The sequence below is a fragment of the Lepidothrix coronata genome, unplaced genomic scaffold (genome assembly GCF_001604755.1).
Source record: "Lepidothrix coronata isolate B3197 unplaced genomic scaffold, Lepidothrix_coronata-1.0 Scaffold6, whole genome shotgun sequence".
Classification (NCBI taxonomy): Eukaryota; Metazoa; Chordata; class Aves; order Passeriformes; family Pipridae; genus Lepidothrix; species Lepidothrix coronata.
The window spans coordinates 3,687,471-3,700,188 of NW_016690186.1; the positions used below are offsets into that span (position 1 = coordinate 3,687,471).

Genomic DNA, 12,718 nt, shown 5'->3' on the forward strand with positions numbered 1-12,718 from the left:
TTTTACATAAATATAGAGGCCTGCAAAAAGAAAAAATACTTTCCAACCTTCTACCTTTCAGAAAAACAAGCGCCTTTTCTCCTGCTGTCCATCAAACTCCTAATAGTTGTTCAGAAAAATTTCTGCTTTCGTGTTTGAGGCTTATAAGGGTTAGAGTCAAGAAATGAAAGCGGTAACTACAAAATGGTTTGGCCACTTTTACTAACTTACTTGCATAAAAAAATCGCACTGAGTACAGTAGAGGTTGCGAGTCTTTTCTTATGTACCTTTGCAGATTAACTCAATAGCATAAAGTTTAAAACCATGATAACAAGAATGAAGAGGATGCAAAAGCAAAATCCAGGGCATGAACGCTAATTAAAATTTGAGTCAGTTCGTGAAAAATATAAGCTCCAAAACCTTCAGATTTCCTAACTGGAATCAAGCTTTAACTCAGTAACTTGAAGCTGACTGTTAAAGTCCTGGGTTACATTCAAGAGCAGAAGTTTAGCTGCTGCTGCTGCTGGAAGCAGAACGTAGGTGTAAGCACATCTCAGGTGATTAATGTGTAATTAATAATACAGAACAAGAACCATTGTATACGGTTTGCACTTAACGATTATAACTTATATATAATTCCTATCCAACCTGCACAGTTTGTAAAATAACACTGACTATCACAATTCTTTAGGTGCCTGGAAGACCCTAAAGAAGACCCTGGAAGACCCTGAAAGACCCTAGTGTGGTGCAAGTAATGGATTTTAATTGATTTCCTTTCTGGATAGATTCCAATTGGTCAATAAGATCTTAGACCCTGATGTGTATGATTTCAACTCTTCCTCCAGCAGTGTCCAGCAAAGGTAACACAAAGTGTAATGCCATATGCTTAAATTCATTTGCAGCTGAAACATCCCTCCAATCTTTTTTTGCCTACACAGTACTTCACTTCCCTGGAAATCAGAAGGTGTAGAGCACGCTGCTGAATGATGTGATGTGACAGGCTCCAATGCAGGTGCAATAAAGAGATACAAGAGGCAAATTATTGTTGGAGAGGAAAGAAATGCCAACAAAAATCTTAATCCTCAGTGTTACCTGTTTCTGAAACACGCTACTTAAACAGCATTCTTTTGTGTAGCGTCTTCACAGGCACATCTTCGCGCACGTTATAAATATGGCATCTTTAACAGACCTGTAATCAGAAAAATAGTTTGGAGGTGATACTGCAACGTCACTTGTCTTGCGGCTCGCGGTGCCCACGGGAGGCTGCTGCGGGCTGTCCCCGGTACCGAGTCCCGTGCGGAAATTACAAGTGTGTAACACAGGCTATTGGCACCAAGGCCGGGGAAGCGCCCTGGGGCCGCGGGAAAACGCCTGCTCCCGTGGGAGCCGCCCGGGCAGAGCTCGCCACCGGCGGGCACCCCGGGGACGCCGGAGTCCCCGCTGATGCCCGGAGCGCGGGGCAGGTCCAGCCCGCGGGGCGCGGCCGAGGAGCCGCCCTCCGCCCGCCCCTGGCCCCGGCCCCGCCGCCTCCCTCATCCCTCCTCCCATCCCTCCCTCCCTCCCTCTCTCCCGGCGGGGCGCGGAGCACGGCGGAGCGATGTGGCAGTGGCGGTATGTCAGCGGTCGGCAGCTGGACGGCTTCCGACAGTACAAGGTCAGGAGCAGCCCCGGGGGTCGGGAAGGGCGGACGGTGGTCTCGATGTGGCGTCTCCGGGCTCCGGAGCGCTCTGCTCTGCCGCGGCCGAACGCGCAGTCCAGCCCTGCTCTGCCCACGGCCCCGGCCGGCCGGGCCGTCCCTCCGCCGCCGGGGCGTCCGCAGGGATGTCCCCCATCTCCACCTGTGCCCGCTCGCACCTGGCCGGGGTCCGGCTCTGATAGAGTGCGTTACCTGGGTAGAAACTGGGTGTTCGCGAAGCGGCAGGTCTCGGTGGAGAGAGTGAACTGGGCTTTGAGTGAGTATCAACGTCTTTAAAAGCCCTGCCCGTTTTAGAGCAGCGTGGTTTAGGAGGCATCTGGTGTTTCTGTAAGAAAGAGTGCATTGATGATGCTTGTCTGGGTCTGTGCAAAGCCTTCAGACACAGGAATGCTCTGGCACTGAGAAATAAATAAGGAAGCTAGGAAAAAAACCACCTTACTTTCAATAATTTGAACTAAACCCTGTGTTTGCAAATAACAGGCATGCAGAATTCAAATGAATGGATGAATCATTAGATATTTAGGTTTACCAGTGTTATGTCGCAGACTTAGGATATACCTAGGCTTTGTTCCCAGCACATTGCAGGTGCAGTACAGGGGATCATCCAGATTTGCTCTAGCTGAGGTGCAGGTGTCTGAGATGGGCTATGCCACCCTGTTTGCACACACTCATGCTGCTCCCTATGAAAAGCATGTAGGGTACTCCAGCCTCCACCTTTTATTTGATGTTCCGTTTCCCGAGGCAGCCCCTACCCCACACTCCCCATGATTCTTGTCTTCTTGCTTTTACCATGTGCCCTCCCGGGCTGGCATAGGCCCAGGACACTCAGCTCCTCCCAAGCCCTTCCCTGGGCCAGCAGCTCTGCCTGCTCACCTCAGGGTGAATGATGATGGAGGAACTGTGGCTTCGAGAGCTTTCTCCGGGTTGCTTACTAGGAACTTGTTTTGCACAGCAACTCGTTAAAATGTATCAGCCTGTTCATGTGTCTCTAGTGTGTGTGGGATAAAACATGCTGCAAGCTGTGTCTGGCCACTGGGTGTAAGTTGCACAGGCCTGTGCTTGAACAGTGGAGCCGCAGTCTTGACTGAGATCACCACAGGAAAATAAAAAGCTATTTTTAGTATAAACAGACGTTGTTATTTAAGTAACCTTCCTAAAATATTTGAGTTCATAGTACAAATACAAGGAACACTTGTGTTACGTTCTTCCTTATCACTTGAATGAAAGTGGCTTCAAACAAGTGCAGATGGGAAAGGATCAAAATAGCATTTTTTTTTAAAAAAAAACTTGTAATCATTGTGCCATACTTAAGATTTGCAGGGCAAATGATTAACAAAAGACAGAATCACACATCAAACCATTTTATTTTCGTATATTGGTTTCTTGAGAGCATTGTAAAGGCCAGAAAATATATTTGGTAATTTTCTTAACTGTAGGACTCAGCCAACACTCTTGAGAAGTATCTGTTCAATTGTGTTCTGGAAAAACTGTGGTAAGTGCAGGTTTTAGAAAGATAGAAATTTATTTAGAAATTTATTTAGAAATGAGATAGTCCATTTTCTATTACCTGAGGTGGCTCAGGATTGGAACATCCTGGAAATAATTAAATCCAAATGTCACAGGTTACACCCAGAGAAATACAGCTGCATGAGATGAGCTAGTGGGGTATCTGCACCATTTTCCTGGTGCTCCAGTTTGCAGGAGGACCTGGCAGGTGATAGCAGGTCTGCCCATTCCTAAATGCTGCTCACAGTAGATTAAAGTTCTCAAAAAATGCAAAACGGGTGCAGCAAGGAGACACTAATCACTGCCACAATCTCTTCCCTCTCCCCCTCCCATGCCTAGGGCTGCTACCACAACCACAACTTTGTTCTCATCACTTCCCAGGCCTGAGACATGTTCTTCAACCCCCTGTTGCCCTCTGGCTGCCATCTCCTCCCCTCAAACCTACAGCCTGACTGCATCCTGCTCCTCTAGCTTCCCATCTCCTGTGAGGAGATTGCTGCTGCCTTTCCTGCCTACTCAACAGGCGCTAAACTCTTGATTACTGTGCCCAGCACACACAGGTTACCTCTTCTTACAACCACCTGGCTATTTCTGTAGTGTGTTTCCTGGGGAACCTGGCTCTGGAGTATTGTAGAAGGATACATGGGCTGGCCTTGTGGAGAAATAGGTAATCTCTCAAAGGATTTGTTAGCGTATGTTTGATATTGAGCTAAAACAATGTATTGCTTTTGGACATGAAGCATACCTGGGAAACTTTAGGTAGCAGTATCCGTGTCTCTGTTCTGCATCTCACTGCAGCATTATATTTGCAATAGTATAAGTGGCTTAATATCCTTGGTACTTTGCACAGCTTATCCACTGACCTGAGCTGGGAGCTGAGCATAACACAGCTTAAAAAACTAATTTGTGTAATCAACTCCTTTCATAAAGGCAAATTTGGCTTGAAAAAAATGCTGCTTGATTTTCAAAATTTTCACACAGCTGAATTAATTTCTCTGCCATGAATACCACAATTGTATGTCTCAGGCACTATCTGTCTCCTGTTCGCAGCTGGAGGAGGGCCTTGGCAACAAAACCAGCACAGTTCTTTGCAAAGGGAATGGCAGACCTCTAATGAATGCAAAGACTTCAGCACCCTTTAGCATGTCAGGTCCATGTAAATTATGCTTTTGAAGCAAATTTTCCCCAATTACCAGGCTTTGGTTTACATCACAGAGTGACCTCAGAGCACAAAAATGCATTCCCTTTGAATGAACCTAAACCAGCTGTACTAAGAAAAAATGCACAAGTACGCCAAATACATTCAGTCCATACTATTATACTGGAACCAGCTTAGTGTAAAATTTTCTGAAATCATTATAGCATGGACATTGGATCCTCAGGGCTAGCTATTTCACTTTACAAATCTATTCCTGTTTATTCTGCATGTTAATGGGGATTTAGAGATTCAGTTTTCTTTTTACTACTTAAAAGCACACTGAGAACAGGTGGAGATGTGATGATGAGACAGTTCAGATGCAACCCTCATTATTGCTGCTGTGATAATTCTGCCATCTTCTTTCCTGTGGGGCAGGTGGACAGGTCCTGATTTCAGGATAGTTGCGTGGTTGGTGATTTGCTGCAACTGTAGAGCAAAAGATGCTGATACTTGGATTTTGTGCTATTCCTTGGGATCTGGAGCAACACAGTCTAAAGGCTGCAACTAACTCCTGTTGTATAGGTTAGGTCATATAATTTCTACTTTTATATTTTAACAACATTCTGCAGTTCTAGAGGAGCACCCGTGGAATTACTCTGCTGCCTTTTTTCTCCCTGTTTGGGTTTCTGTTGGAAACAAGCAGTTCTGAGAAAGCCAGGTGATGAGTACAGATAAAAGCAGAATTTGGACCAGAATGCAGTAATGTCAGTGGTGAGCTGTTGTTGCCATTGCATCTTCTCATCACTTCAGTTTTAGGATTTCCCTTGCAAATATGCCTTGAGTCAGCTTTTCTGCAGCACCTGTGCATGAAGGTTTCCCAAGCCAGAAAACTTTGATGTTTTATTGTGTTTCAGGAGAAAAGAGATCTAAGGACAGACTATAGAGGCTTGACTCAAAAAATAGGCCTTGGAAAAGATTATTTAAAAAATCAGATATAACATTAAAAATTAAGGTCTATGGTTTCACATTTTCATCTGAATTTGTCAACACTGTTTTTATCCTCTAAGCCATTTTTAGAGGGTAATTTGCTGAGCAGATGAGAGTTGGGGTGAGAGATAAGTAAGATGAAATCAGTGTAAAATGGAAACATAAAGAGTAATCTTAAGTTCTCTGTCAAAGTAGGAGGTTCTGTCAAATGGAATCCTACCTATGGAGCTGTCTCTCTGTCCCAGTTCTGTTGCCGTTCAATACTTTCATTAAATAACCGAAGGGAGGAAATTGTAAAATTTTCACATGACACTGAAGCATTTTGAAGAATAGGGTTATGATTTAAAATGTTACTGGAAAGTAGATACAATGGCCAGAAATCAGTATGAAGAAATCCAGTAAACACCTAGGGGAAAGAAAAATCAACATTTTGAACATAAAATAGGAGACAGCGGACTGCAGTAAAGATTCCTGGGGATCAGGAATATAGTTTGTAGCTGATGTACTGATCAGGTATCAGGTGGAATAATATGTCCTGCTTGCTTTGGCCCACAATTTACAGTCCACAGAATGACATTATGAATACTAAGAGGCTTAGAAAAGATGAACTGTGAGAAACACTCTGAGTACAATGGGCGTAAGAGCCTAGCAGCCAGTTAGTCTTCATGAGTGCCTCTTTAAAGAAAGACAATATGTGAGTTTTGGCTGCACAAAGAGAAATTTAAGGTGTCTGCTATGTCAGTCTTGTGTTGATAAGGCTTGCTGGAACACGTACTAAAGGGGATTGGGCAATCATTTATCAGTCTTAAGAAACGGTTCGATTTCTCTGAGGGAAGATCAACAGTCTAGTGTTGAGTGCTGATAAACAGTTGCTGACGCCTTTTTTAGCAAAGTTTTGAATTATGTATTCTCTTTTAGTGTGCCAGCATGGTCGTTTATCACAAGCAATTGGCTCATTACTTCATGGTAACTTGATCTGCTTCCTTAATATATACTGAACATGATCCTGCATTAGGTAAATGTGCTGGACTAGAAGACCTCTCAAATTACATCCCAGCCCTCATTTTGGTAGATTAGAGAAACCAGATCAGATGTATGATGATCATGTTTCAAGGCTTGATTGTTTCCCTTATACTGACTTACACCAAAGGAGCAAAGTGTGTTGAGTATAGTCTAGTGAGTTCCTCTCTGGAAGTTCAGGATTCATCCAGATACAAGACTGGATTTCTGTGAAACCTTTATGCTTTTCCAAGGCTACCTGTGTAACTATGAGATTTAGAAACATAATGGGTTCTGTTCACCTTTGTTGAACAGGAGTTTTGTTTTCAACTCCAGTGGCACAACAAGTTCACATGATATTGAAAATTTAGGATAGAAGACTCTCATTTGCATGTTTATCTGAAACTTTTTAGGACACAGTTAATGCTGTTCATGATTGCATTTGTACAATTTTATCTGTGTTGAGTACATTCATTACATGATTATTACATAGTGTTTTTGCAGATAGTATTTTTAGGTTTTTTTCCCTAATTTTTAATTCCAAATATTATTTGAAGGTATAAAACTATACCAATTTTATTTGCTATAGTTAGATTTTTCAAACCACTGCAGTTTCATAAAGTCCTTGCATACTTGAGGCAGTGAAAACTAGGGTTTTCCAGGTTCTGTGAAACAGTGAGTCAACAGCCCACTGCTCTACATATAAAATCTTGTAGTATTTCTTCTTCATGTTACTTTGATGGATTGGAAGGCTGGGGTTGAAATTAAGTGTTGTTAAATCATATGTGAAATAAATCAAATAATTCATTACTTTTACATTTTTTGTCACTTGTACTGGTGTGTCAGAGTTGTGGGCCAACTGAATACCTGAAAGACCATGTCTGTGCACACACTACCTCTTAGTCTTATCCTGTTGTAATGGTAGCTGACATAATGTAGCAGTTCAAGAGCTCTGTAATCATTATCTTCCTTCTACACATCGTATGCTAATGAGCCAACAACATAATGAAATCACATCACAGAGATGCTGCATTAGATATTACTTGCCGAAGGACTTTTTTCCCAATGATGGTGTTACTGCACATGGTTTTGAGTGCAATATTAAACCCGTGACTTTACAAAGGTTCATTAGATCACTTTTAGGACAAATACCCTCAATATAAAGAGTTGTATGGCTTGTTGAATATCATGAAAGTGCAACTACCAACCACATAATTTCATTTTCTTGCTTTATCAAGAGATGTTAGTGTTCTGCAATGCTTATTGGATCTTTATGTGTAGGATATGCATGTATACACATTTATATATTTACATGTATTTTTGTTTATTCATCTGTGTTTTAATAGAAGGCTAATTGCAAAGATGTATCTGTGATTTGGATGTGAATTATTTGTTATAAATCTAGGCAAACCCTTCTTGTAAGCGTTGTTTTATAGGGGGAAGAATCTTTCTGTGAAGTATCTCCTCTCTTGTGTATCAGGATACTGGATAACACAACTGATTTTTGTATGTGGTATAGAACCTCTGTTTAGCATCCCTCATGAAAACTACAACCCACTTTTAATCTGCCTGACCTTCTGGGCGTGGAGCGGTTTCTTTGGTTTCCCCAGGGATTAAGGTACACATTCTGGCAGATCTCCAGGTGTATGGGAATTTGTTGTACTGTTTGATCTTTAAAGGGCTGCTGGCACATACATGTTTGCACATGCATAGAATCGTGATGTTGTTTCTTTTTACCAACTGTAGGAGACCGGTCTATGAAAAAAAAAACCAAAAAACATAAAAATCAACTTCCTTGCTATGTTTGAGCTTCTTTGGATGGCAGTAGTTTACAATCATTTTATGCAGTTCCTTAAGAGTATGCAGGTTTTGGTTTTAGTAGGATTTATGCTTTTGCCAGTCTGGGCCAGCCTCTACCGTTGTCCCTTTAGAGCAGCACATGTGCAACTGCCTTATGTTATCTATCACTTGCTCAATATTTAATCATGTTTCTGTGCTCTGTGTAGTTATTTTGGCTTTGTTGTTAAGTGTTTGAATGTGTCCCACTAAACAAAACCTTTTCCTGAAGACAAATTAGGCAGCATCCTTAATATAACTACTGTTGATTGAAAAATGGTTGCCAACTTCCAGTTCCACTGACTCTCCACCTCTCCCTGGTCTGGTTGCTTACAGTCCTGTCAGTAAAGAATCCGATCTTTATTTAGTCTCACATGGTGAACAAGAACCTCACTGTTGGGACCAGCACATTATGATTTCTTGCCTCAAAATGTGCTCCTCTTGCAATTGTATTGAGTCTCTGATGTCTCTCATAGATCTCAGATTTCAAGAATAGCTAGTCAGCAAATCTGTCATCATCAGCCCTTTACTCCTGGTGAATGGGATTGTGGTAGTCAGGAAGCTGAACATGAGCCCTCAGTGTGCCCTGGCAGCAGAGAAGGTCAACAGCATCCTGGGTCTTATTAACAGTAGCATGGCCCATTAGTAAAGGGGGAAGTAATTACCCACCTTTACTAGGCTAAATCTAGAATACTGTGTCCAGTTTTGGGTCCCCAATTCAAGAAAAACTGGAGGAAGTTCAGTGGAGGCCACCAGAGTAGTTGGGGCTGGAGCATTTGTCCTGTGAGGAGAGGCTGTGGAGTTGGGGCCTATTTTGCCTGGAGAGGTGATGCCTCCAGGCAGCAGCCCCCTAGTACCTATGGGGTGGTCCTTGGGAGGATGAAGTCAGGCTGCTTGTAATTGTGCACAGTGGGAAGATCACAGGCAGCAGGCACGAGCTGAATCAAGGTATCTTCATGCGGCCTATAAGGAGAAAGTTTTCCTCAAGAATACAGTGAAGCTGTGGCACAGGTTGCCCAGCAGTCACCAACCTTGGAGCTTTCCAAGGCCCAACTGGATAAAGCACCAAGCACTAGGTTTTGAGCTCCTGGCTGAACCTACTTTGAAAAGGGGGAGACCTTATGAGGTGCCTTCTGACCCGAATGATTCTATGATCCAAATCCATGACTCTGTGATCTTAAGGGAAGGACACTGCTCTGCAAGCAAGGGGATGTGCCCCACTAGCAGGTACGACTCCCTAAGAACATCCTGTCCTGACCCACAGCAATATGTGTGCCATGACCTCATGGACACGGGTTCATACGTACTTCCATTAGGCAAACAGCTATGGCCTATGGGTCAATGACTGTGTCAGGGTTCCTGAAAACGAGGAGGTCTGAATCATAAGTATACCTTTGCAACAAAGCATCCCCAGGACAGCTTTTATGTAATACATTTTATTTTATATTTTATGTAATATGTATGTTAAGTAATACAGTTTATATAATAACAGCTTTGTGATGACTTATTAATACCAATCAGAACTGTTGAATTGCCCAAACCATGACACTGGGTTTCAAGTATTTGCTAGGAATAGTACCAGATGGCAGGAAAATACAACCATATTTCCTAGCTGTAGGTGTGCATAGGCTAATGGAATTGAAGGAAGCAAAGACAGGGGGGAGAGAACTGCTCAGGAGGCCACCTTGAGCAGCCTCTTCCTTCACGGTGCAGCTACATCCAGCCCTAGTACACACAGCACAACCATCAGGTAACAGAGTCCACAACCTCAGAGTCCAAAGAGACAAGAGTTTGCATCTGAGTATGCAATTACATGCCCTCCACCACCTACTCTTTGCCAGGATAAATTACAAATCCTGTTCTTTAGTTTCTACTTATGTGTTATATGCTTCAACCCTAGATGTCTTAGGGATTTGTAACTCCTGGACTTAGATATTGGTGACTTAATAAAACAAACAAACATATGGATAAGAGGAAAGGCAAGGTCGTCCAAACTAAGCAGTAGGAGATACAAAATCCAAGCCATTATTTATGAATAATTAACTAAATGATGCTATAATGTAAAGCAATGTTATTATTAGAAATAACAGAATTGTGTTTTGGAATATATCAGCACTTTTAAACTGCTGAACATTTTGAATTCATTTGGCATCCATAGTGTTGTGTAGCTCTTTTGTTTATATTGTGATTCTCTTCTTTCCCTTTATGAGGCTTTTTTTAAAACTCAAAACTGTGTCTCATAATATCTACAAACCTGTAAAAACATATGTAAACTAGAATTAAACTCCATGTGTTTAATGTATTCTAGGAATCTGAAAGATGGATGGAAAATTGTTACCAGATGTGCCAGTATTTCAGTATTTTCTTTAATTTTTTTATGATTCCAGAAGTGTAAGATACCACAGAATTCAAGTTCATGTTGCATAAGAAGTTGCCCAGAAGAGTGATTTCCCACCAAGCTCTCTTAAGTAGTGACTGGTTCATTCCCTGGATTGGGAGGGTCATTTTGCAGCTTTCAAAACCACAAAAAAACTTATCTTGTGCAAAAGAGAATCCACTGTTGTGCCTCCTATTCCCTTGTCTGTCATTTAGAAAACACAGGTGTTGTGAAATTGTGTAATTGGAGAGGAGATGGTGATAAGCCACAGGAAGGTGTTGGTAGCTGTCGATGCCATGATGGCTGGGGGCAGTGGGAGCCCCAAGGCAGCAGGGCAAGGCGGGCCTGGCAGCCTGTCCTGTTCCATAATCAGAGCCAAAAGCTCCCAGGGCTGGGACCCAGTCACTGCCTTCAGCACCGGAAGCCTCTGCCCATGGGCACTAAAGGAAGGGACCATCTGTGCTGTGCTGGCCCTGGGAGGGGTAGCTGAGCCATGCATGGTAGACAGTAAAACCTCAGCACTTGCTGAAATACTTTTTAATTTTATTTCGAATATATGCTGTGGAAGTCAATTTTTCAAACCTTTTCCATCAGCAGATCCCTCAAAATTTTCCATCAGTGATGTAGGCCTCTGCTTATAGGCCAGATGATGACAAGCTCATCACTTACGTGTGTTGGAGAAGTGATCATTAGATGTCTGGGTGGCATTGATGAAATACACCATCATGCACCTATTTTGGAAAACACTCTGAAGAGGAGTTATTTTCAATATATCACTTGTTTAAAGACCACAATTCTAGCTCTTTTCCTTTTGATGTATTGATTCTCTGCTTGATATAAGAGGAGATTCCTCAGGCCTGCAGGACCACTTGTGTTGTTAGAACGTCAGCACATGGGTACAGCTGTGGCTCTTCCAGCTGTGGCCTGCCCCAGCTGAGTTTGCTTGCAGGAAAAGAACAGGCTTTCCAATATTTATGTTCTTCATTCAAGTCCTTATGTTGTCATTAGATGGTTGTCAGGTTTTCCGTGTGGGAACATGGAACAGGACAGCTAGTGTATTCTTCCATAATAGGCATCTAACTTCACATGAAATACTCAAGCAATCACAGAACCATATATTTCGATATACTGCAACCTAAACCATTATTACTGCCTGATATATAGCTGTTATAAACATTAATTTGTCTGGGAAAGAAGCTTTTCAGCCTCTACATTTTTAAAGGCTTTTGTAGAAGTCAACACAAATATAAAATTGAGTTAATATGAGCAGACTTTGTATGAATAAATCAATATTGCTTATACTGAAATTATGTATATAAATATGACACCACTGACACTATTGGGGCTCTATTCTTTGCTCCATTCTCCAGCCATAGGGTGAATTACAGCTCACATGTGTCTCAGTTTCCCAGCATTTTCAACAGAGGTAATAAATCATGTGATTCACGAAGTCAATGAAAAATTAAAATTCGCTATTTTCTGGGCAGGAAAGTGAAGTGTAGCGAATTTGTTGCTACTAATACAAAACTAAGACCTACAGAGCCATTTTGATGCCAACAGTTCAAATATAAACAATTCACAACAGTTTGTATCTCTGAATGTATATGACTGTGTGACACAATATGGTGCTATCTGGGCAAAGATAATTTAAGTACAGGAAAGGAATAGTCTGTTAGCATAAGAAGCAATTTAAGTTGAAGTAACTATGTCCTAGCAGTTATGCAACTACATTTCTTGGGGTTTGCTTTCTCTCCTGACTCTGAAGTTTGTGTAGACATGCTTTATATTTTTCTCTTACTTGTAGTAATTCCAAAATTTTATTCTTGGGATACCTCCACAATGCAAGGCCGGAGAGGACTAGGGAGTCCAATGAAGATCCAACTGTCTGCTCTGATTAATGGTTAGCTCACTACCCGTTCTTCTGCTTTGTTTTTTTCTCCAAAGTCTCTTCAAGACAATAACTAGGCTTTGTTTTGGGAATAGTCCATTCTGGAAGCAGTGCACACCATTTTTGGCTTTCACCATCCTTCAGCGCTCTTCCAGCATGGGGGTTTGGATTTGTGAACATGTGCAACACACAGTGCTCACTTCCATGCTCTGAACATGCCATGTTGCTGGGTTTCAGTGTAGTCCCCAGATTGCTTCAGATACTTTGAACTAAAGTGTATTCAGTCCTGATAATATGTTAGGTGTGCAGGGC

The 12,718-nt window shown here is 42.2% G+C and overlaps 1 protein-coding gene across 2 annotated transcripts in view; it reads left to right on the forward strand.

Moving 5' to 3' along the window:
- The first annotated feature begins 1,535 nt into the window (after nt 1–1,535).
- The window catches only part of LOC108505606 (ethanolaminephosphotransferase 1-like), a 56,919-nt gene continuing 45,736 nt past the window's right edge, over nt 1,536–12,718 (forward strand). Inside the window, exon 1 of one of the 2 annotated variants that reach the window (XM_017831798.1) lies at nt 1,536–1,633. In XM_017831798.1, coding sequence (XP_017687287.1) covers nt 1,577–1,633 — 57 coding nt within the window. In that variant the 5' untranslated portion in view covers nt 1,536–1,576. Of the gene's footprint in view, nt 1,634–9,301; nt 9,369–12,718 lie in introns of those variants that run through there. The other variant, XM_017831805.1, reaches the window with a different exon arrangement.